Source organism: Bubalus kerabau, chromosome 2 (genome assembly GCF_029407905.1).
Source record: "Bubalus kerabau isolate K-KA32 ecotype Philippines breed swamp buffalo chromosome 2, PCC_UOA_SB_1v2, whole genome shotgun sequence".
Classification (NCBI taxonomy): Eukaryota; Metazoa; Chordata; class Mammalia; order Artiodactyla; family Bovidae; genus Bubalus; species Bubalus kerabau.
Genome location: NC_073625.1, coordinates 163751863 through 163773780, shown reverse-complemented (window position 1 = coordinate 163773780; position 21918 = coordinate 163751863). Strand labels below are relative to the sequence as shown.

The window sequence follows — 21918 nt, the reverse complement described above, 5'->3', positions numbered from 1 at the left end:
GGATTTGATGAGTTTTATACAGTAGTTCAGGATGGGGTTGCTGACAGGATTAGGGTGTGTGCAGGGCCCCAGGTGGTCTTGTTGAGCTTCTGTGGTCTCTTAAATCTCACCTCGGGTGGTTTCCTTTCCTTATAAGCAAGCACCAGAGTGCTTGCTTTGGAACTGGTGCCCTTTGGAACTCAGGGAGTGTCCTGGAGGTTGGAGTCTTGGCTACAAGGAACAAGGGACAAAAAGGCTTCTGTGCCCAGAAGCCCCACAGGTTCCTTCTCAGTTTCACTATGAAAATAACTTGTTTGTTGTAAAAATAATAAAAAAAAGAAAGTATACAGAAGAAAATGAAAAACGCTTGTAGCTCTTTGATAACATTTTGAAGAATCTTCCTTCAAGCTGACTCTTCACACAGACACATGCTATATTTTATATTAATGAGTTCATAGTTCATAGTTGTATGGTTTTATGAAATTTGCCTTCCCCTCCATCACTTTTCTGTTCATATCAGTAAATACTGTTCTGTATCAACAGGCATGCTATGCTATGCTATGCTATGCTAATTCGCTTCAGTCATGTCCGACTCTGTGTGACCCCATAGACGGCAACCACCAGGCTCCCCCGTCCCTGGGATTCTCCAGGCAAGAACACTGGAGTGGGTTGCCATTTCCTTCTCCAATGCATCAAAGTGAAAAGTGAAAGTGAAGTCACTCAGTCGTGTCCGACTCTTAGCGACCCCATGGACTGCAGCCTACCAGGCTCCTCCATCCACGGGATTTTCCAGGCAAGAGTATCAACAGGCATAGTATTCCATAAGATAGGTATTCTTTTTGTGTTACTGACTTAGTCTTGTCAGACTCTTTGTGACCCTATGGACTGTAGCTGGCCAGGCCGCTCCGTCCATGGAATTCTCCAGGCAAGAATACTGGAGTGGGTTGCCATTTCCTTCTCCAGGGGATCTTCCTGACCCAAGGATGAAACCTGGATCTCCTGCATTGCAGGCAGATTCTTTACCATCTGAGCTATAGGGAAGTCCACAGCTATTCTTTAATTTATTTAAGCTACTCAGTCTTTTGTTTAACATTTATGTTTGACCTAATTATTCTTTTTTTAGAATGTATTTATTTTTGGCTGCACTGGGTCTCCATTGCTGCCACAGGCTTTCTCTAGTTTCGGTGCGCAGGCTTCTGGTTGCAGTGGCTTCTCTTGTTGCGGAGCATGGGCTCTAGGGCACGTGGGCTTCAGTAGCTGTGGTGCCTGGGCTTATGGAATCTTCTTAGACCAGGAATTGAACCTGTGTCCCCTGCATTGGCAAGTGGATTCTTAACCACCGGTCCACCAGAGAAGTCCTATGTTGGTCCTAATTTTTCATAAAATTACTTTGTTAAGGTGACTGTCAGTTATCTAGTGTACTTGTCCAATTATTTCCATAAACTAAATCCATATAAGTAAAATATTATGATTACATTAATGGGTATCACATTTAAAATTTTGACATAGTTAAACTAGGTAATACTCTTACTAGAAGATCTTAAAGTGGGTTGGGTTTTTTAGAATTCTCTAGTTTATCTCTCTGTAATCAGAGAACATGACATTTGCTGTCATGTTTTATTCCACGGACATACTGAGGACTTAGCCCTTGGAGACAGCCTCTCATCAACAAGGGACTATTACGAAGAGGTAGGGGAGGAACCAGGAGTTTTTGCAGGAAAAAAAAAATTGGTTATCAGAGCGTCAGATTACTGGAAGAAATGAAAGAATGAACGAAAGAAAAACCTCTCAGGTTAATGAATTTAGCGCTTTTCTATATGTGGGAAGTTGCAAGAGTCTGGGCTTAACTGAAATTTCTTTGATATGTACTTTAACTGTCTAGGTCCAGTATCCTGTTTTTCTCCGTCCCTAATCCCCTCGGGGCGTGCAGCTGGGGGTGTCTGCAGTGGCTGATGGCTTAATGGTTGCAGCATGCTTTGCTTACTGAGATAGCTGATGACATTCTTCATCCACATACTTATTGGGCTTTCTTTGTGACCAATTGTGATCAATTGTTGTAAATATTCTGTGGTCTCTCAGGGTGTTTTCTATAGGAAAGAGACCTGGTTTATCAACAAACCCCCTCTATTGATGATACTACTCAGATCTGTAATTTTTGTGTATTATTCACCTATTACTGATTCAGTTTTTCACCCATCAATTTACTTCTTTTAGGGCCTCAAATATATATATATTTTTCTTCTGCTTTTTGGTTTCACGGTTTCTTATAGTCCTCCCTTATCTCTTTTATCATTCTTTTTTCTTCTTGCAGAATATTTTTGGGTGTAGGCTTTTATTTTGAATCTTTTTTTTTTTTTTTGCTGTTTCTACTCTGAATTTGTGACAGTTTTTGCATAGTCCCTCAGGTGTTTCATTTTTTTCATTCCTGTTTCTCAAGCAAGACAAGGAAAACAGCTTCAGATATTATCAATTGATGAATTGTATCCTCTCCATTAAACTGTTACCAGCTTACTCTCTTTTCTTCATTAGAATGTTGCCAGCATCACAGCAGCATAGATCTTTGTCTATTTTGCTTGCTGCTGAATATCTAGAACCTAAAACAGTACCTGCCATCAGGCAATATTTATCGAAAAAATGAATACAATCCCGTGGTAAGCCACTCTGGTCATGACATAATCTGTCTTCTCCCCGCCACCCCCATTTAAAAATTTCTAACTGGAATGTTGAACAGTGCTAATATTGTTCCTTTCAGGTGGATTTTTACCTGGTTGACCTCTACTTCAGTTTGGTAGCTTTTAGGCGTAGAATGTGATGCATGTAAAACATCAGTTTTGAATGTACTCCATACTCAGTAACCTTTTTTACCTGGCTGCCATCTTTATGGGTGGGCCTAACCTTCCAAAATTCATTGTGTTATTGTCCGTCATCTTTCTGCTGCTCTCATTTCTGAGATACCCCTACTACTTATCCTGTTGGTGGTTTTCTTTCTAAGGTTCCTGTTTGTGGTTTTCTTTCTAAGGTTCCTGGCCTTATGGTAAACAGATGGGGAAACAGTGGAAACAGTGTCAGACTTTATTTTTCTGGGCTCCAAAATCACTACGGATGGTGACTGCAGCCATGAAATTAAAAGACGCTTACTCCTTGGAAGGAAAGTTATGACCAACCTAGGTAGCATATTCAAAAGCAGAGACATTACTTTGCCAACAAAGGTTCGTCTAGTCAAGGCTATGGTTTTTTCCTGTGGTCATGTATGGATGTGAGAGTTGGACTATGAAGAAAGCTGAGCGCCGAAGAATTGATGCTTTTGAACTGTGGTGTTGGAGAAGACTCTTGAGAGTCCCTTGGACTGCAAGGAGATCCAACCAGTCCATTCTGAAGGAGATCAGCCCTGGGATTTCTTTGGAAGGAATGGTGCTAAAGCTGAAACTCCAGTACTTTGGCCACCTCATGCAAAGAGTTGACTCACTGGAAAAGACTCTGATGCTGGGAGGGATTGGGGGCAGGAGAAGGGGATGACAGAAGATGAGATGGCTGGATGGCATCACTGACTCAATGGACATGAGTCTGAGTGAACTCCGGGAGTTGGTGATGGACAGGGAGGCCTGGCGTGCTGCAATTCATGGGGTCGCAAAGAGTCGGACACGACTGAGCGACTGATCTGATCTGATCTGATCTGATTCTAATATCTGAAATCAGTCTACAGCATGCTGGTAAAAGCATAAGAGTAACAGGAAAGAAGTAAGGAGACATCTCTAGTTTGGCCAATGAATTAGCATAGAACACAGCGTTGTTTTTTTCCTAATCATTCTGACAACTTATAAAAATGCACTGAGGATGAACTTTATGGCATGTGAATTATACCTCAGTTTAAAACAATGTATTGAAAAGAATAAAAGCATGAAATTATGTGAAATATTTTAAGTTGAGACAAAAATTCTTGCAAAATGCAGGTGAGTTGCCATTTATTGAATGCTTTCATCTAATCCCTTTTACTGAATGGCTATATATCTTATAAATCTGTTGATGAGAAATGCTTTCCAGATTAAAGAGATAAAATCCCTTCCCCACAAAGAGCTGAGGAACTTATACAATTTATTAGTTCTTTATGGAATAGTCTGCAGCAAAAGATTTCCTGAAATGTTATGCCAAAGCTATAGGGAAACTAGAAACTAGTCACCTCAAGAATAAGACACAAAGACTAGAGAGAATAAAAACAGATCTTTTATTGAATTTTATGTTTGTCAAATCTTTGGAATAAACTCAAGAAACCTTGAATCTTAGAAGCTTTGTTAGGTGTATTTTGTAATCCTAGGTGTTTTTACTGTGGTGGCCATTGCAGTGTTCTGAGAATTAGGCAAGTGGAATGGATATCATTTGATTTCATATAATACCGTTCTTAAACCTGGTAAGCTCATACCTGTTTAAAAGTTTTGCAACTTTTAAAAATGCTGAGCAAATTCGGGTCTCTGTTTTGATCTTCAGTCAGAGTGTGTATGCACTCTTTTTTTTTTTAAATTGAAATAGAGTGTAGTTAATTTATAATATTTTGGGTGTACAGCATAGTGGTTCAATTTTTTTTTAGATTCTTTTCCATTAGAGGTATTACAAGATAATGAATATAATTCCCTGTACTATACAGTAAGTCCTTGTTCTTTTATCTGTTTTATACATAGTAGTGTATATCTGTTAATCTCAAATTCCTAATTTATCTCTCTCCTACCTTTTGTCTTTGGTAGCCATAGGTTTGTTTTCTATGTCTGTGAGTCTTACTTTTGTTTTTTGCATAAATTAATTTGCATCTTTTTTTAGATTCTACCTGTAAGTGGTATCATATACTTGTCTTTGTCTGAGTTAACTTCACTTAGTATGATAATTACTGGGTACATTCATATTGTTGCAAATGAAATAGTTTTATTCTTTTTCCTGGTTGAGTAATATTCCATTGTATACAGGTACTGCATTTTCTTTATCCATTCCGCTGTCAGTGGACATTTAGGTTGCTTTCATGTCTTCGCTATTATAAATAGTGCTGCTATGAACACTGTGTAAGCATTCTTGTTTGTAGTTTTTCTTAAAAAGCATTTATCAGGTTTGTCTATTCACCCCAAATATCTTGTTTCTTATATGGTTTATAGAACCCCTTGTTCAGATTTCATTGCTTAAAGCACTTAGAGCATAGCAGGGGATGCACTAGACAAATGTCTATTACTAGTTTGTCTACTAAACAGAACAAGGAGAAATAAAGATTACATCTAAAAATGCAGTTTTCAATGATCAGTGAACTGTTGGACTGGTCAGTGCTGTTGATAGTTATAAGACGTGGTATTTACCAAATACCTTCCTGATTTTCTGGGTTCAGCACAGGGGAAATATTAGTTGGAATTCTTAGAATGCAAGAAGAGAAACCTAATTTAAACTGGTTTAAACAACATATTTGGAAATCCACTTAAAATTACTAAAAGAACAGTACAGAATCCAAAGGCAGGAATGCAACTGTGCCTCAGGATGGACCTAAATATAAGACTGAACCATCTGAGAGGACTTTGTTCACTCTTTCCCTGGCTCACATTTGTACTTTTCTCAGTAAAAAATTTTATGTTTTTTCTCTTTGAAGATTGATTTATCTCCTCTCCCTAGTCCTTTTAAAAGATTACCCCTCTCTACCCACAACAGCTCTGATTAAATGTTTGCCTATCTGCAGAGAGTTCCCTTTTAAAAAACATTTTTTATTTATTTGGCTGTTTCAGGTCTTCAGTCTTCATTGGTGCATGTGAACTCTTAGCTAGTGGCATTTAGTTCCCTGAGCAGGGGTCAAACCTGGGCCCCCCTGCGTTGGGAGCACAGATTCTCAGCCACTGAACTACTAGGGAAGTCCTGATAGTTACTTTTTAAAATCCTGGTTCTTCATTTTTAAAGAGGGCACTCAGATCTTCCTGGGACAGGTTTGCATTTCTGGAACATCAGGTACTGGGAGGAAGTTGAGTTTTATTGTAGAAACAGGAGCCAATCCTATGTGTGGGTAGTTGATGACTGGAGGGGAGATTATTCTGAATAAAAGGGGGGAGGGTGGTAAGTTCAAGAGATGCAAGAAAGAGAAAGAACTCACAAGGTTTTATTTCATAACAACAAATAGCTGAGATTTTGCCCTGTTTTCCTTTAGTAAGGAAATAGGAGGGGTAGGTTTTGATGTAAGCAGACATTTGACTACAGTTACGGGCAGATGTTGGTATAGAAAAGGAAAAGTGGGATGGTTGGTACCATGAATTAAGACTGAAACACGATGGACTGAAAAAAGCACAGAATGTATTTGAAACAGCATGCTGCTGCTGCTGCTGCTGCTAAGTCGCTTCAGTTGTGTCTGACTCTGTGTGACCCCATAGACGGCAGCCCACCAGGCTCCCCCGTCCCTGGCACCCAACTCCAGTACTCTTGCCTGGAAAATCCCATGGACGGAGGAGCCTGGTATGCTGCAGTCCATGGGGTCGGGAACAGTCAGACATGACCCAGTGACTTCACTTTCACTTTTCACTTTCATGCATTGGAGAGGGAAATGGCAACCCACTCCAGTGTTTTTGCCTGGAGCATGACCATTCCTAAATTTGCTTTCTGTTCATTACAGAAGGATCATCTAGTTTGTATGCAGGTTCTTTCTTTTACAAAATTAATCTTTGAGAAGTACTATGTGAAATATTTTAAATTTAGCAGTTGCAAAAGTTGCTTCTTACTGTAAGGTATTTTTGTATCACAAGGAAGAGATTTCAAAGTGATTATATGTTTAGTTGCTAAGTCATGTCCAACTCTTTTGCGACCCCATGGATTGTAGGCTTCCAGGCTCCTCTGTCCATGGGATTTTCCAGGCAAGAATACTGGAGTGGGTTGTCATTTCCTTCTCCAGGGGATCTTCCCAACCTAGGAATCAAACCCATGTCTCCTGTGCTTCCTGCACTGCAGGTGGATTAATTTACTTCTTAAGAACTTTGGTTCAGGGGCAGAAGGAATAGGCAGCATCTACAACATGTTTTTAGTATGTTCACATACTTATTTTGTTGAAGGTATTCTATGAGTTATATAGTTTACTCACTGACCCAGAAAGAGTGGAAAAGTTGAAAGAGCTGGGTGTAGTGGTAGATGTGAAATGATTACTGATTCCTTACCACGTGTGCCTTTAATTTAACATCTTTCATACCTCGATAAACACTAGATATGTTTTATTTTGGAAAACATCTGTCAGCAATAATGATTGCTATTTCAAAACAATTTTAACATTTTGGGGAAATCATTATATAGGAAAAAAGTTACTTGTTTTTTCTTGACACATCTGAAGGCAAATATAGGGAGGAATGTTTACTTATGTTTGAGTAAACTTGTCTAAGAATATGTTGTCAGTCTTGTAAATTGCTTCATTTTTCAGAAATAAATATACAGTTGTTTGTTTTGAGATATAACAGTTTCAGGTGTACAGTGTAGTGACTTGATATTTGTATATATTACAAAATAATCACACAATAAGTCCAGTTAACATCTGTCATTATGCACATAGTTACACTGTTGGGTTTTTTTCCGTGATGAAAACTTGATTTCAAGAGCTACATTCATATATGAAATACAGTATTATTAGTTTATAGTCACCATGTCATATATTATACATCCCCTTGACTTATTCATTTTATAACTGGAAATTTGAAGAAAGGTACAGATTTAAAGTCCTTTTTAGATGTCAAGATTATGGGTTGAATCAAGATTATGGTGTGGAGTTCGATATAAAGATCTGAGACTTAACTGAGGGGTTGGGACCAGGAGAACCAAGGATAGACTTAGGTTTCTGAGCACAGTAGCCAGGGAGGAATCTAACCTGTGTGTTGCCTGTACTTAGACATTCCTCTCTAGCTGGGCCTCTTGGGGCTTCCCTTGAAGAAGGGTTGGAACTCCTAGAGCAAACACGAGGATTGTGGGACCCACAGGCTTAGTTCTCCCAGAGGGAGAATCTGTATCTTCATCAGAAGAACCTCAAGAGTTCTCTGCTACTTTATGGATACTTGATTATAGCCTTAAAGTAGCAGAGATTTGTGGACACAGGAAAAGTTAGCTCTTACATCATCTAACTGTCTTGTTGAGGTTTAATGGAAAGGGCCTAGGATCTGAAATCATAAAGTCTGTGTTCCAGTCTCAGCCCTGACTAAGGGGGACCATATCTGAAGTCACTTGATCTCTCTGGGATTCAGTTTTTTCCTCTTTGTCTATAAAAAAGGAAATTTCAGCTCAAGTCTCCAGCTCTCAAATACTGCATTAAAAGTTACATATTATCATTTTAGATCATCAACTCCATTGTAAATACTGATGCAAACTTAGGCATTGAAATTATGTGGCATTTCTTGGTTTAAGCTAGTTAGGTGTGTAAGTTGTTGCTGTTCAGTCACTCAGTCATGTCTGATTCTTTGTGATCAGGTTTCTCTGTCCTTCACTATCTCCTGGAGTTTGCTCAGATTAATGTCCGTTGAGTTGGTAATGCTATCTAACCATCTCATCTGCTGCCCTCTTTGCCTTTTGCCTTCAATCTTTCCCAGCATCATGGTTTTTTCCAGTGATTAGGCTCTTCACATCAGGTGACCAAGTATTGGAGCTTCAGCTTTCGCATCACTTCTTCCAATGAATACTCAGGGTTGATTTTCTTTAGGATTGTCTGGTTTGATTCCCACATTGACTGGTTTGAACCCCATGCGCAGTATAAAAAGGTAATGTAAAGCACATAAGTGCTTTACATTATTTTTGTAATATCTTCAAAACAAAAGCAACATTAAAATTCTCTTATATAGAAAGCAGTTGTGGCAAAAAGACCAATACTTGATGAATCTAACAATAGTAATAATAAAATGTTGGATAAAGTAAATGTTTATTAGTAAAGATAAAGTATCTGGAGATTCTTAAGTTCTTTTGTTTAGTTAATAGAGACTTGTCTCCTTTTGCAAAAATTTCGTACTTTTGTGAAATTTTCATTCTCAGTGTAGAAGAAGTATTATTTGTAAAGAAAGAGTGGTGAATTTCTCTCTCTTTTTTTTTAGCGAGTTTTCTTACATTGAGATCTACTAACATTTGGACTTATTCTCCCTGTCAGATATAAATTTGATGCTGTTAGTTTGGGCTGGTGTGGAGAAGGCAATGGCAACCCACTCCAGTACTCTTGCCTGGAAAATCCCTTGGATGGAGGAGCCTGGTAGGCTACAGTCCATGGGGTCACAGAGTCAGACATGACTGAGCGACTTCACTTTCACTTTTCACTTTCATGCATTGGAGAAGGAAATGGCAACCCACTCCAGTGTTCTTGCCTGGAGAATCCCAGGGACAGGGGAGCCTGGTGGGCTGCCATCTATGGGGTCGCACAGAGTCGGACACAACTGAAGCAACTTAGCAGCAGCAGCAGTTTGGGCTGGTGATGGTGGTGGTTGATATTTTTTTTTTCCTGGATGATTGTATGATTGACAAAGCTGGCATCTCAGGTTTCGTCCTGCTATCAATTACTGATCCTGTTTCTTCCTACCAAGTGGAACCTTCATTGCTTTATATTGTATTTTTGATGATAGACATCCTAACAGGTATGAGGTGATAACCCATTGTGGTTTTGATTTGCATTTCCCTGTTGATTAATGATGTTGAGCATTTTTTCAAGTGTTTGTGGGCCATATTTATGTCTTTTTTGGAAAAATGTCTATTCAGGTTCCTTTGCCCATGTTTTCTTCTTTTTTTGGCCACATTGCAGCTTGTAGGATCTTAGTTCCTGGACCAGGGATTGAACCCAGTCTCCCACGGTGAAATCACTGAGTTCTAACCACTGGATCACTAGAGAATTCCCCTGTTGCCCATTTTTGAAGTGGATTATTGATTTTTTGGCTATTGAATTATATGAATTTCTTATATATTTTGGATATTAACCCCTTCAGATCAGATCAGATCAGTCACTCAGTCGTGTCCGACTCTTTGCGACCCCATGAATCGCAGCACGCCAGGCCTCCCTGTCCATCACCAACTCCTGGAGTTCACTCAGACTCATGTCCATCGAGTCAGTGATGCCATCCAGCCATCTCATCCTCTGTCGTCCCCTTCTCCTCCCGCCGCCAATCCCTCCCAGCATCAGAGTCTTTTCCAATGAGTCAACTCTTCGCGTGAGGTGGCCAAAGTACTGGAGTTTCAGCTTTAGCACCATTCCTTCCAAAGAAATCCCAGGGCTGATCTCCTTTAGAATGGACTGGTTGGATCTCCTTGCAGTCCAAGGGACTCTCAAGAGTCTTCTCCAACACCACAGTTCAAAAGCATCAATTCTTTGGCGCTCAGCCTTCTTCACAGTCCAACTCTCACCTCCATACATGACCACAGGAAAAAGAACCACAGCCTTGACTAGACGAAGCTTTGTTGGCAAAGTAATGTCTCTGCTTTTGAATATGCTGTCTAGGTTGGTCATAACTTTCCTTCCAAGGAGTAAGCGTCTTTTAATTTCATGGCTGCAGTCACCATCTGTAGTGATTTTGGAGCCCAGAAAAATAAAGTCTGACACTATTTCCATTGTTTCCTCATCTATTTCCCATGAAGTGGTGGGACCGGATGCCATGATCTTCGTTTTCTGAATGTTGAGCTTTAAGCCAACTTTTTCACTCTCCACTTTCACTTTCATCAAGAGGCCTTTGAGTTCCTCTTCAATTTCTGCCATAAGGGTGGTATCATCTACATATCTGAGGTTATTGATATTTCTCCCGGCAATCTTGATTCCAGCTTGTGTTTCTTCCAGTCCAGCGTTTCTCATGATGTACTCTGCATATAAGTTAAATAAACAGGGTGACAATATACAGCCTTGACGAACTCCTTTTCCTATTTGGAACCAGTCTGTTGTTCCATGTCCAGCTCTAACTGTTGCATACTGACCTGCATACAAATTTCTCAAGAGGCAGATCAGGTGGTCTGGTATTCCTATCTCTTGAAGAATTTTCCACAGTTTATTGTGATCCACACAGTCAAAGGCTTTGGCATAGTCAATAAAGCAGAAATAGATGTTTTTCTGGAACTCTCTTGCTTTTTCCATGATCCAGCGGATGTTGGCAATTTGATCTCTGGTTCCTCTGCCTTTTCTAAAACCAGCTTGAACATCAGGAAGTTCACGGTTCACATATTGCTGAAGCCTGGCTTGGAGAATTTTGAGCATTACTTTACTAGCGTGTGCTATGCTATGCTATGCTAAGTCACTTCAGTCGTGTCCGACTCTGTGCGACCCCATAGACGGAGATGAGTGCAATTGTGTGGTAGTTTGAGCATTCTTTGGCATTGCCTTTCTTTGGGATTGGAATGAAAACTGACCTTTTCCAGTCCTGTGGCCACTGCTGAGTTTTCCAAATTTGCTGGCATATTGAGTGCAGCACTTTCACAGCATCATTGGAGGTTATATATGCAAGTATTTTGTCCCATTCTGTAGATTGCCCTTTCATTTTGTTTGTTGATGGTTCTCTTTGCTGTGCAGACGCTTTTTACTTTGTTGTAGCTCCACTTACTTATTTTTGCTTTTGATGTCAAGTTCAAAAAATTCATCGTGAAGACCAATGTCAAGGAGCTTAGCCCTGTGTTTTGTAGGAGTTTAATGGTTTCAGATCTTCTGTTCAACTTCTGTTTTGAGCTGATTTTTGTGTATAATGTAAGACAGTGGTCTCCTTCCCTTCTTTGCATGTCCACTTTTCCCAACACTATTTATTAAAGAGACTATTCTTTTCTCATTGTATATTCTTGGCTCCTGTGTTATAAATTACTTGAGCATATATATGTGTGGGTTTATTTCTGGATTATGTCTCACTGATCTCTGTGCCTTTATACACCTGCCATACATACTGTAGCTTTGTAACATAGTTTGAAGTAAGGAAGCATGGTGCCTCCAGCTTTATTCTTCTTTCTAAAGATTTCTTTGGCTACTTGGGGTCTTTTCTGGTTTTATACAAATACTAGAATTGTTTGTTCTATTTCTGTGAAAAATGTCATTGGAGTTTTGTTAGGCATTGCATTAAATCTATAAATTGCTTTGGAAAGTATGGACATTTTAACAATATAAATTTTTCTAATCCATGGACACGAAATGTTTTCATTTATTTGTGTCTTCAGTTTATTTAGTCAGTGTCTTACTAGTAAGTTTTCAGTGCACTTTTCCCCCCCTGTATATGCATTCTGGTGGCATATCTTCCTTTTCTTCCTGGAGCAACATATAGATCTACAGTTTAGTTATTCAGAGATTTAATGGAGATGATTGGAGGCTGTTGACTTAATTTCTGGAGTAATGACATGGATTACTGTCATTGCTGAAAAGTATCTTCTCAGTCTGTTTTTATTTGTAAAGTAGAGAGTCAGAAGGGATCTAAGAAATTTTAAAGTTTCTTTTACTGTGATTGAGCAGGCAGTTAAGGGTAGAGTTGGAATAAGAAACAATATGTTGTGTCTAATGCCTTAGCATTTTTTTAAGATTCCTGTGCCCAGACTTTTTTTAAAAATTATATTTATTTGTTATTGGCTTCACTGGGTCTTCATTTCTATGCACATGCTTTCTCTAGTTATGGCACAGGAGGACTACTGTTCGTTGCTGTTCATGGGCCTCTCGTTGTGGTAGCTTCTCTTCTTGCAGGGCATGGGCTCTAGAGCTCCATAGGTGCGGTGCATGGACTTACTTGCTCTGTGGTACGTGGAATCTTCCTGGACTAAGGATCAGACCCATGTCCCCTGTATTGGCAGCGGATTCTTAACCACTGGACCACCAGGAAAGTCCCCTGTGTCCAGATTTTGAATGTCTCTAATTCAGATAAATGAATTGTTTCATTTCATTGTTTATACAGTTGTTGATAAACAAAAAAAAAACAGAAAAACGGTATTTGGAAGTTGAGGATATGGTGATTTCTGTAAATAGGCATTTGCTTCTTCCAACAATAACCCACATCTATAAAGATTAATGTTCTAATAGAAGGATTTACTTAAAGGTAAGGTAACTCATTTGTGAGAAAAGTCCATTTATACACCATCAGTCATTACTAATATATGACTGTTTTGAGAAAGATTTTTGATCTTGGTAATAATTTTTAGGTTTTATATAATTACAAAATGTTGTTGTTTAGTCAGTAAGTCATATCTGACTCTTTTGCCATCCCATGGACTGTAGCCTGCCAGGCTCCTCTGTCCATGGGATTTTCCAGGCAAGAATTCTGGAGTGGATTGCCATTTGCTTCTCCAGGGGATCTTCCTGACCCAGGGATCGAATCTGTGTCTCCTGCATTGGCAGGCAGATTTTTTTTTTTTTTTTACCACTAAGTCACCAAGGAAGTCCTATAACTACAAAATAAATCTAGTCATATTCTAAACCACTTAATGAAAACACTTTTATTTTTTGCAGTGTTTCCTGAGGTTACAGGCGGGTGTTTGAGGAGTACATGCGGGTTATTAGCCAGCGGTACCCTGACATCCGCATAGAAGGAGAGAATTACCTCCCTCAACCAATATATAGGTAAGTAAATGTTGGCTTATTAAGGAGTTTTTAAATGAATTTTTTTCTCATTTGTCAATAAACTTTTATGAATTGGTTGAATTAACTATCCTTTGTTATTATAATTTCTTAGTTGGTTATACTTTACAGAGAACAGTTTTGTAAATAGCAAGTTTATTTGAGCCAAATACCAAAGAATTTTTCTGTAAGAAGGAAAAGAAGAAGATCATTTCAGAGATGGCAACCCTTCTAAAGATGTGTTTTCTTAATTTTTATTGTGGCAATAAATCAAGTCAATGGTACAAAGTTGTGTACTGTTAAAATAATAGTATCTTTAGAGATCAGTGCTATATATAATTTTATAAATTAATTTTTGATTGATTCCAGGATCTTAAACATTTTTGTTTTATGCTGCACACTAAAATTTAGTTACGGGAGTTTGGGATGGACAGGTACACACTGCTATATTTAAAATGGATAAACAACAAGGATTACTGAAGAGAAAAAAATTAGTTACTAGCTTTTTCCTGGTATATTTAGCAATTTTTAGATTTAGTGTTGTCTATACACATAGACTTGAGTTATGAAATTTTAATTGCAGCTTCTGATTAATTTATTTCTTTTCTTTTGATAGACACATAGCATCTTTCCTGTCAGTCTTCAAGCTAGTATTAATAGGCTTAATAATTGTTGGCAAGGATCCTTTTGCTTTCTTTGGCATGCAAGCTCCTAGCATCTGGCAGTGGGGCCAAGAAAATAAGGTATGTATATAATAGGTTTGATACCTTTAGGTTTTTAGGTTGTCAATGAAATAGTCTAGTGGGTTTTTCTTTTTTTTAAGTACTTTTTGCCATTTACATGTGCTATTTCAACTTAAACCAGTTTTTTTTTTTTTCCCTCTTGGCAAAGCACTTAACTTCCTTTGGCTGTAGTCTCCATATTTATATATTAAGAATGATTAGGTCTTATGTTTTAGTGTTTGAAAGATAGAGTGTTACTTTAGTAGAACCTGGGCACAAAATAATTTCATACCTAATTTTGATTGTATAACTTGGGCCAGGTCATACAGCAAAACAGTGTATACACAATGTAGGCCTTTTATCAACGGCGACCCACTCCAGTACTCTTGCCTGGAAAATCCCATGGACAGAGGAGCCTGGTGGGCTGCAGTCCATGGGTCGCTAAGAGTCGGACACGACTGAGCGATTTCACTTTCACTTTTCACTTTCATGCATTGGAAAAGGAAATGGCAACCCACTCCAGTGTTCTTGCCTGGAGAATCCCAGGGACGGGGAGGCTGGTGGGCTGCCATCTGTGGGGTCACACAGAGTCGGACACGACTGAAGTGACTTAGCAGCAGCAGAGCACCAAAGAATTGATGCTTTTGAACTGTGGTGTTGGAGAAGACTCTTGAGATTCCCTTGGACTGCAAGGAGATCCAACCAGTCCATTGTGAAGGAGATTAGTCTGTGGTAATAAAGGTCAGGAAGGTGGTTACCTTTGGGAGCAGCAGTCAGGAGGGGTACAGAGAGTTGTGGGGTGCTAGCAATATTAATGGCACCCCACTCCAGTACTCTTGCCTGGAAAATCCCATGGACGGAGGGGCCTGGTAGGCAGCAGTCCATGGGGTAGCTAGGAGTCGGACATGACTGAGCGACTTCACTTTCACTTTTCACTTTCATGCATTGGAGAAGGAAATGGCAACCCACTCCAGTGTTCTTGCCTGGAGAATCCCAGGGACAGAGGGGCCTGGTGGGCTGCTGTCTATGGGGGTCTCACAGAGTCGGACACAACTGAAGCGACTTAGCAGTAGCAGCAATGAGTATTAATAGGTTTATTCACATTAAAAATGAGATTTCCACCAATTTACTCTTATCCAACTCTCTGTTTTTATTATTTTTTCTTTGACGTTTCTGTCCATGAGGAATCTAAAGCAAATTAACTGGAAAAAATCAGTATAAATATACGTAAGGATCTTGTGCTGTTTTCTTCTTCGTAGGGTCTTGTTGCAGCGTACTGTTTTCTAGAGCTCTCATCTGTTTTACTTAAAATCATTTTTCTGCAGGGTCTACCTTTCTTCTATGAGAAATAGGACTAATTTTTGTTTCTCTCTTGAATGATATTGTTTAGATTTCCTTCTAAGAATTACTGTCTTTTGGAGTTCTCTGTCTTATCCATTAGTTCTGTGCTGAGACAACCTTTAGCCAGCTCATAACAAAGCTGTTCTTTTTCTTACGGAATGACTTAATTTCCAGTAGCAGGCAAGACTTCTTAACAGAAACATCCTCAGGTACTACCTCTAATTGAGATGTGTATCTACTCTTATTAACAAAATGTTTATTTACGTAGGATTAAGAATACTTACGACAATGTTTTGTGCCATATTTGTTAATTCTGTTGATTCTACATTATCTTTAGTGCAGTTTACTTGTATAGACTTAACACATTGTTGATCTACTGTGGAAGAGGATACCTGAAAGCTGTAGCTTTCGTGACACTTCCTTGTGTATTGTTCTCATGAAAGCAAACTTTGTCCCTAAATACCAGGATAACTTCTATGAAATCAGAGCCCACCTAGCTCAAGTGGGACTAGGGGAAAGCTCCTTCTCATCTGCTGTAGGCATTTTAATTTATTTTTCTGAAGCAGCTTGCTGTGAATTGATATCCTTACTACATCCTACTTTTGATTGGGTGATTTTGTTAAATTAAAACCTTTCTGTCCAGCAGGAGCTTTTAATTTCTTGGGAGGGTATGGATTTGCCTTTAGAAAGTGAATGAATGTAACTTAATATGCTAGTGCTTTCTAACCTACTTTTTTCCAGTTTGACTTCACATGACTTATTTGGAACATGGACGGGTTGTATTGAATACATGGAATTGCTGATGATTGCATCACTAGTCTCCTGGGAATTCATACATTAGATCATAAAAATGCTAAAATGAATCCATCTTAAGCTGGTGTTCTTATGTTTAACTTATTAAGGCTATTATGAGATTTTTAGAAATTTTATCTTTTTTTTTTTTTTTCCAATTTTTTGGCCACATGTGGAATCTTAGTTCCCCAACCAGGGATCAAACCCATGCCCCCTGAAGTGGGAGTGTGGAGTCTTAACCACTGGACCACCAGGGAAGTCCCCAGAAATTTTACCTTTACATTAGGAATAACATATATAAATTCTTCAGAATATATAGAGCTACAAATTAGTATTGCAGTTTGCTGTGTACATTATCTGAATATATGGAAAGGGAGTAATTGTATATAATCTTCAGGTAGATTTAAAAAGAACAGTTACCAAATAAAAATGAGACTGGGTATTTAAAAGATTACTTGTCATGTTGTTTTGATTTGAGACTGACTTAACCTGTTGTATTTTATTGTATTTTCTTTTAGGTCTATGCATGTATGATGGTATTCTTCTTGAGCAACATGATTGAAAACCAGTGTATGTCAACAGGTGCATTTGAGATAACTTTGAATGGTAGGTTCTGAATAGTTTGCATTTTGTAATAAATTTTAAATGATTTATACTAAGCATCAGGCTTTTCTGTTTTTCATAATATGCTAAATTATATCCTTGTATGGTCCTCAGCTACTCCCATGGCTTTAGAATAACATCTGTGTGATGACCCTTGAATGTATAGTCTGGAGAGTTCTAGACCTCTCTTCTATGTTCTGTATGTAGCCAGGAATCCTAAACATTGCTTACTCCCAAATGGTTGATTGCCTCAGCTTCCTGCAGTTCTTTTATACTCCATTTGCTCCTTTCCTGGCATTTCTCACTTATTTAATGGCATCATTATCATTCTACCCAGTTGCTCATGTCAGAAACCTAGGATAACATCACTTGCTCTCCATATCTAATGGATTACCAATTTTTCTCAATTCTACTTTTTACAATTTTCAAAGATCAGCTTCTGTTTATCTTCTTTGCTAGCCACCCTAATCCAAGCCACATTTATCTTGTTACCCTTTAACATATTGTCTGAACCAGAGGTTGGCAAGTATAGTATGGCCTATGAGCTAACAATGGCTTTTACAGTTTTAAAATTTATTTACTTATTTATTTTTATTAAAAGTTTTTTTTTTTATTGAAGTATAGTTGATTTACGATGGCATGTAGTTTTCAAATATACAGTACAGTGATTCCTCTCTCTCTCTCTCTCTCTCTCTATATATATATATATATATATTCTTTTTTGGATTCTTTTCCCTTCTGGGTTATTAATATTGAGTACATTTTCCTGTGCTATACAGTAGGTCCTTATTTATTTATTTTATGGGAAGCAACATACATATGTGAATCCCAGCCTCCTAAGTTATCCTTCTCCCTAATCCTTTTCCTCTTTCGTAGCCGTAAGTTTGTTTTCTGTGTCTGTGAGTCTTTCTGTTTTGTGAATAAGCTCATTTGTGTCTTCTTTTTTTTTTTTTTAAGATTCCACATATAAGTGATATCATATGATATTTGTCTTTGTCTGTCTGGCTTGCTTCACTTAGTTTGATAATCTCTAGGTCCATCCATTGTTGATAGGTGGTGCTTAACGTTTTGTTGGGTTTTTTTGGCTTGATTTTTTTTTTATGTGGTTTTGTTGGGGTTTTGGGGGCTTGTTTTTTTTTTTATGTGATTTTGTTGGTTTTTTTATGTGGTTTGCAGGGTCTTAGTTTCCCGACCAGGGATTGAATCCAGGCCCTTGCAGTGAAAATGCTAAGCCTAACCACTGTACCACTAGAGAATTCCTTTTTACATTTTTTAATGGATAAATAATCAAAAGAATATTTTGTGACATAGAAATTATATGAAATTCAAATTTCAGTACTCATACCTAGAGTCTTGTGTTTCATCAATGAAAAATTTATATAAGTACCTATATAATATCCTTGATTTTGCCTCTTGGTTTGTAAAGTCTAAAATATTTACTGTCTGGCTTTATACAGAAAAAGTTGCTGACACCTGCTCCAAACAGTTGAGTTATTTAAAAGAAGATTTTTTTAAATGCACCTTTCATCTTGTTGCTTCACTGCCTCAAATTTATTAAATGGCTTTATTTTGTTCTCAAGATAAAGACCAGAACATTTAACATGGACAAAAGGCCGTGCATGATGTAACGTAGGCACGGACAAACCATGGCCCTGTGTACCATATCTTCTGCTTCCTGCTTTGTAAATAAAGTTTTATTGGAACACAGCCATGCCCATTCATTTATCTGTTGCCTGTTACTGCTTTGGGGCCATAATAGATCTTAAGTAGCTGGGACAGACTATCTTCTTGAACTAAACATACTTGCTCTCTCACCCTTTATAGTTTTTTGATCCCTCATGTAATCCCTGCTTACCTCTCCAGCCTCCTTTGTACCATTCTTCTATATTTTAGCTTTTATGTTTAATAATAATATCTCTCAATTTTAATAGTATCTCTGTTTTAATAACAGTAAGTACAAAGGCTCCTTCCCAGCCTCATATATCTCTCTTGTAGCATCTTCTGGTTTTAATTTTTAGTGTACAAGGGTAACTTTGTAGCTATTTGTATAGTTCTTTTTATATTTCCTCTACTAGAATGTAAACTTCATAAAAGCAAAAAGCTTAATTCTGTCTCCAGCTGTGTGCATAGAGTACAGTACATATTTGTAGAATGAATGTCTATTATAGAATCATCTTTAATTTGGAGAGGGCGGTACCATTTATTTTTGTAGATGTACCTGTGTGGTCTAAGTTGGAATCTGGTCACCTTCCATCCATGCAACAGCTGGTTCAAATTCTTGACAATGAAATGAAGCTCAACGTGCATATGGATTCAATCCCACACCATCGATCATAGCCCCAACTATCAGCACTGAAAACTCTTTTGTAAGTAGTTTAAAAATGCAATAACTATAGGTATCAGTTAATTATCATGAATCAGTAAGATATTACATATATATTATATTACTATACTAGATATACATATATAATAATAGATACTACATTTATTGTCAGTTGAGTTGCCAACTTAAGATTTAACAAATGAATGTCTTTTTCATTAAAACTTATAAGTGTCCAAGAGAGTTTGGGCCATAAAGTAAGGTTGTGCTATTAGTTTTATGTTTAAGGCTTAATAACTGGGCCGGGTAATAGCATTTTTTTGACTATGAATTCCTAATGACTAGAATTCATGTACTATACCTGTATTGTACATATAAACCCTCTCTTTACCTTCAAATAACTAGTTCTTAGGACTATGCAATTTCTTTTCACATGATCACGATAGAAAATTTAGAAGCAAATGTGCATGAACATGGAGGGGTGAAAGTTAATTTTGTTTAGCAGAGCTGTTCTCAGTTCTTTTCTGATCAGCAAGTTAATTTTATAAGAGTGAATTTTTAAAATAAAATTCTCTTTTTGTTTTCTTTGTATCTTTCAGACATTAAGGGATTTTTGCAAGAGCAGCGTGACTGACATTATGAAGGCCTGTACTGAAGACAGCAAGCTGTTAGTACAGACCAGATGCTTTCTTGGCAGGCTCGTTGTACCTCTTGGAAAACCTCAATGCAAGGCAGTTTTTCAGTGCTGGCACATTTTGGAATTCTGCACATTCGTGGAGTGCAATAATACTGTATAGCTTTTTTTCTTCCCCAGATCCACTCAGTTAATAGTTTTAAAAAATGCAGACATACTCCTTGTACTTTTTTTTTCTTGGTCATATTTTCAAAAGTAGAAAATTGCGTTACAATTTTATTTTTTTTTTTTCAAAGATTTCTGTTAAATCTGTTGTGATTTTATATAAATTTTCCTTTTTTATAGTTTAAAATTGATCTTTTGGGGACTAGAGCTGAAGTTCCCAAATACTTTATAAGAGTTTATCAGACATCTCTAATTTGGTCATGTCCAATTTATATAGTTTTCAAAATACTGCAGATTGTGAACAGCATATTATATAAGATTATGGGGGGGAAATCCTATATCCAGAGTACTCTACCAATTGTGTATGTGTGTGTGTGTGTGCGTGTGTGATTACCAGAGAACTACTAAAAGACCAACTGCTTTTTAAATCCTGTTATGTAGTTCAAGTGTTCTGCCTTGACCAATTTAATGAGTTGATTAACTGGGCCTTTATACTTAACTCAATAAAAAACTAAACAGATGTAAGTTAAATAAAAAGTTCAAGTTCATTGCCCAGCGTACCTATTAACATTATATTTAACAATTGTCTACCTAAATTTTTGTTCTTTGACTCACTGATAATTTCCTAGGTGACACACTTTAGATTCACACATTAGTAATAGGTCACTCACCATTGTTAGGATAATTGAAACTTACTTCACTAAAGAAAGTTTAGTTAAACCTCTTTACAACATTAATGTTAGGTACATGGAGATCACTTGTCTAATAATTTAACTTGACATCATATATCAGAATTGTATTATATTTGAAGAACAAAATTGAAGTTTTTTTATTTGGTGAATTTAATGTCTTTCCAGAGTTCTAAAAAGATAGGTGTTTGTTTTTTTTTTTTTTAATTTAAATTGATAAAGACTATAATTTAGCAGAAATAGGGCCATAAAGTAGAAAAATAGTCATATAGCTACAGTCATAACATACTTCAGCTTCCATGTAGGAATAGAAGTGGTAGGTCCAGTTTTGTTAGTGGAAGAAAAGGGATTTATGGAAGAGTTATGAGATGTCTCAATATTGAGTCCACCTAACACTTTGCACAATGTTATACTTCATCTGTCAGTGAATATCTGTTAAAATGTATGTCTGGTTGTCATGATTGTGACAGCCTCAAGGTAGAACACACTGCAGTCCCTAGCTGAACAGAAGTTAGCCTAATGATTCATGACAGAAAATTGATTAAATGCCTTATCCTTTTAATTAAGGCTGCAGAACTGTTAACCTAAGATCACACTGTGGCAAGAGTCAATATAATTTAAGCTAGAGGTTACTTGGTTATTACTCAGGTGTAATAACATTTCACTGTCTTTGACTAGGGTTTAAAGCCCTGTTAACTTGGTTTGTACCAGCCCAGACTTTTCCCCTCTTACAAGTTGAACACACTGTTGAGTTTGTGCAGGGTCTTTCTTCAGCACCAGACATTCCACTAGTGATGGTTAGCCTTTTGACATTTAGAACTTCCAAACTTGAATCTTAGATAGTCCCGTGTGTCTGACAGGCCAGCCATGAAGAATTTAAGATTTAATTCTAACTTTTTCCATGTTTGCCTTGGGTGAATGACTCGTCTTCTGAAGAATAGCTTTAAGTGACTTGGTCACTGATAAAACTCACCTATTTTGTTGACACCCTTCAATATTATTTTATGTTTGGCCATACTTAAATTTAAGATTTAATAGAGTCTAGTGAAGAAATTAGTGGAATGTGTGAATATAAAAAAATACAAAAAAAGAGAAAGCTATTTAAAATGTGGCTTTATTATATTCCTAACAGTTCAAAATTTATTACATAGTTGCTTATAAAT

The 21918-nt window shown here is 37.5% G+C and overlaps 1 protein-coding gene across 4 annotated transcripts in view; it reads left to right on the top strand.

Moving 5' to 3' along the window:
• The window catches only part of SELENOT (selenoprotein T), a 30990-nt gene extending 10387 nt beyond the window's left edge, over window positions 1-20603 (top strand). The window contains exons 2-6 of one of the 4 annotated variants that reach the window (XM_055569365.1): window positions 13382-13492; window positions 14106-14232; window positions 16863-16950; window positions 19160-19313; window positions 19867-20603. In XM_055569365.1, the coding sequence (XP_055425340.1) occupies window positions 13382-13492; window positions 14106-14232; window positions 16863-16950; window positions 19160-19284 (451 nt within the window). In that variant the 3' untranslated portion in view covers window positions 19285-19313; window positions 19867-20603. Of the gene's footprint in view, window positions 1-13381; window positions 13493-14105; window positions 14233-16862; window positions 16951-18404; window positions 18723-19134; window positions 19314-19866 lie in introns of those variants that run through there. The other 3 variants (XM_055569366.1, XM_055569368.1, XM_055569367.1) reach the window with 3 other exon arrangements.
• Window positions 20604-21918: the final 1315 nt, after the last annotated feature.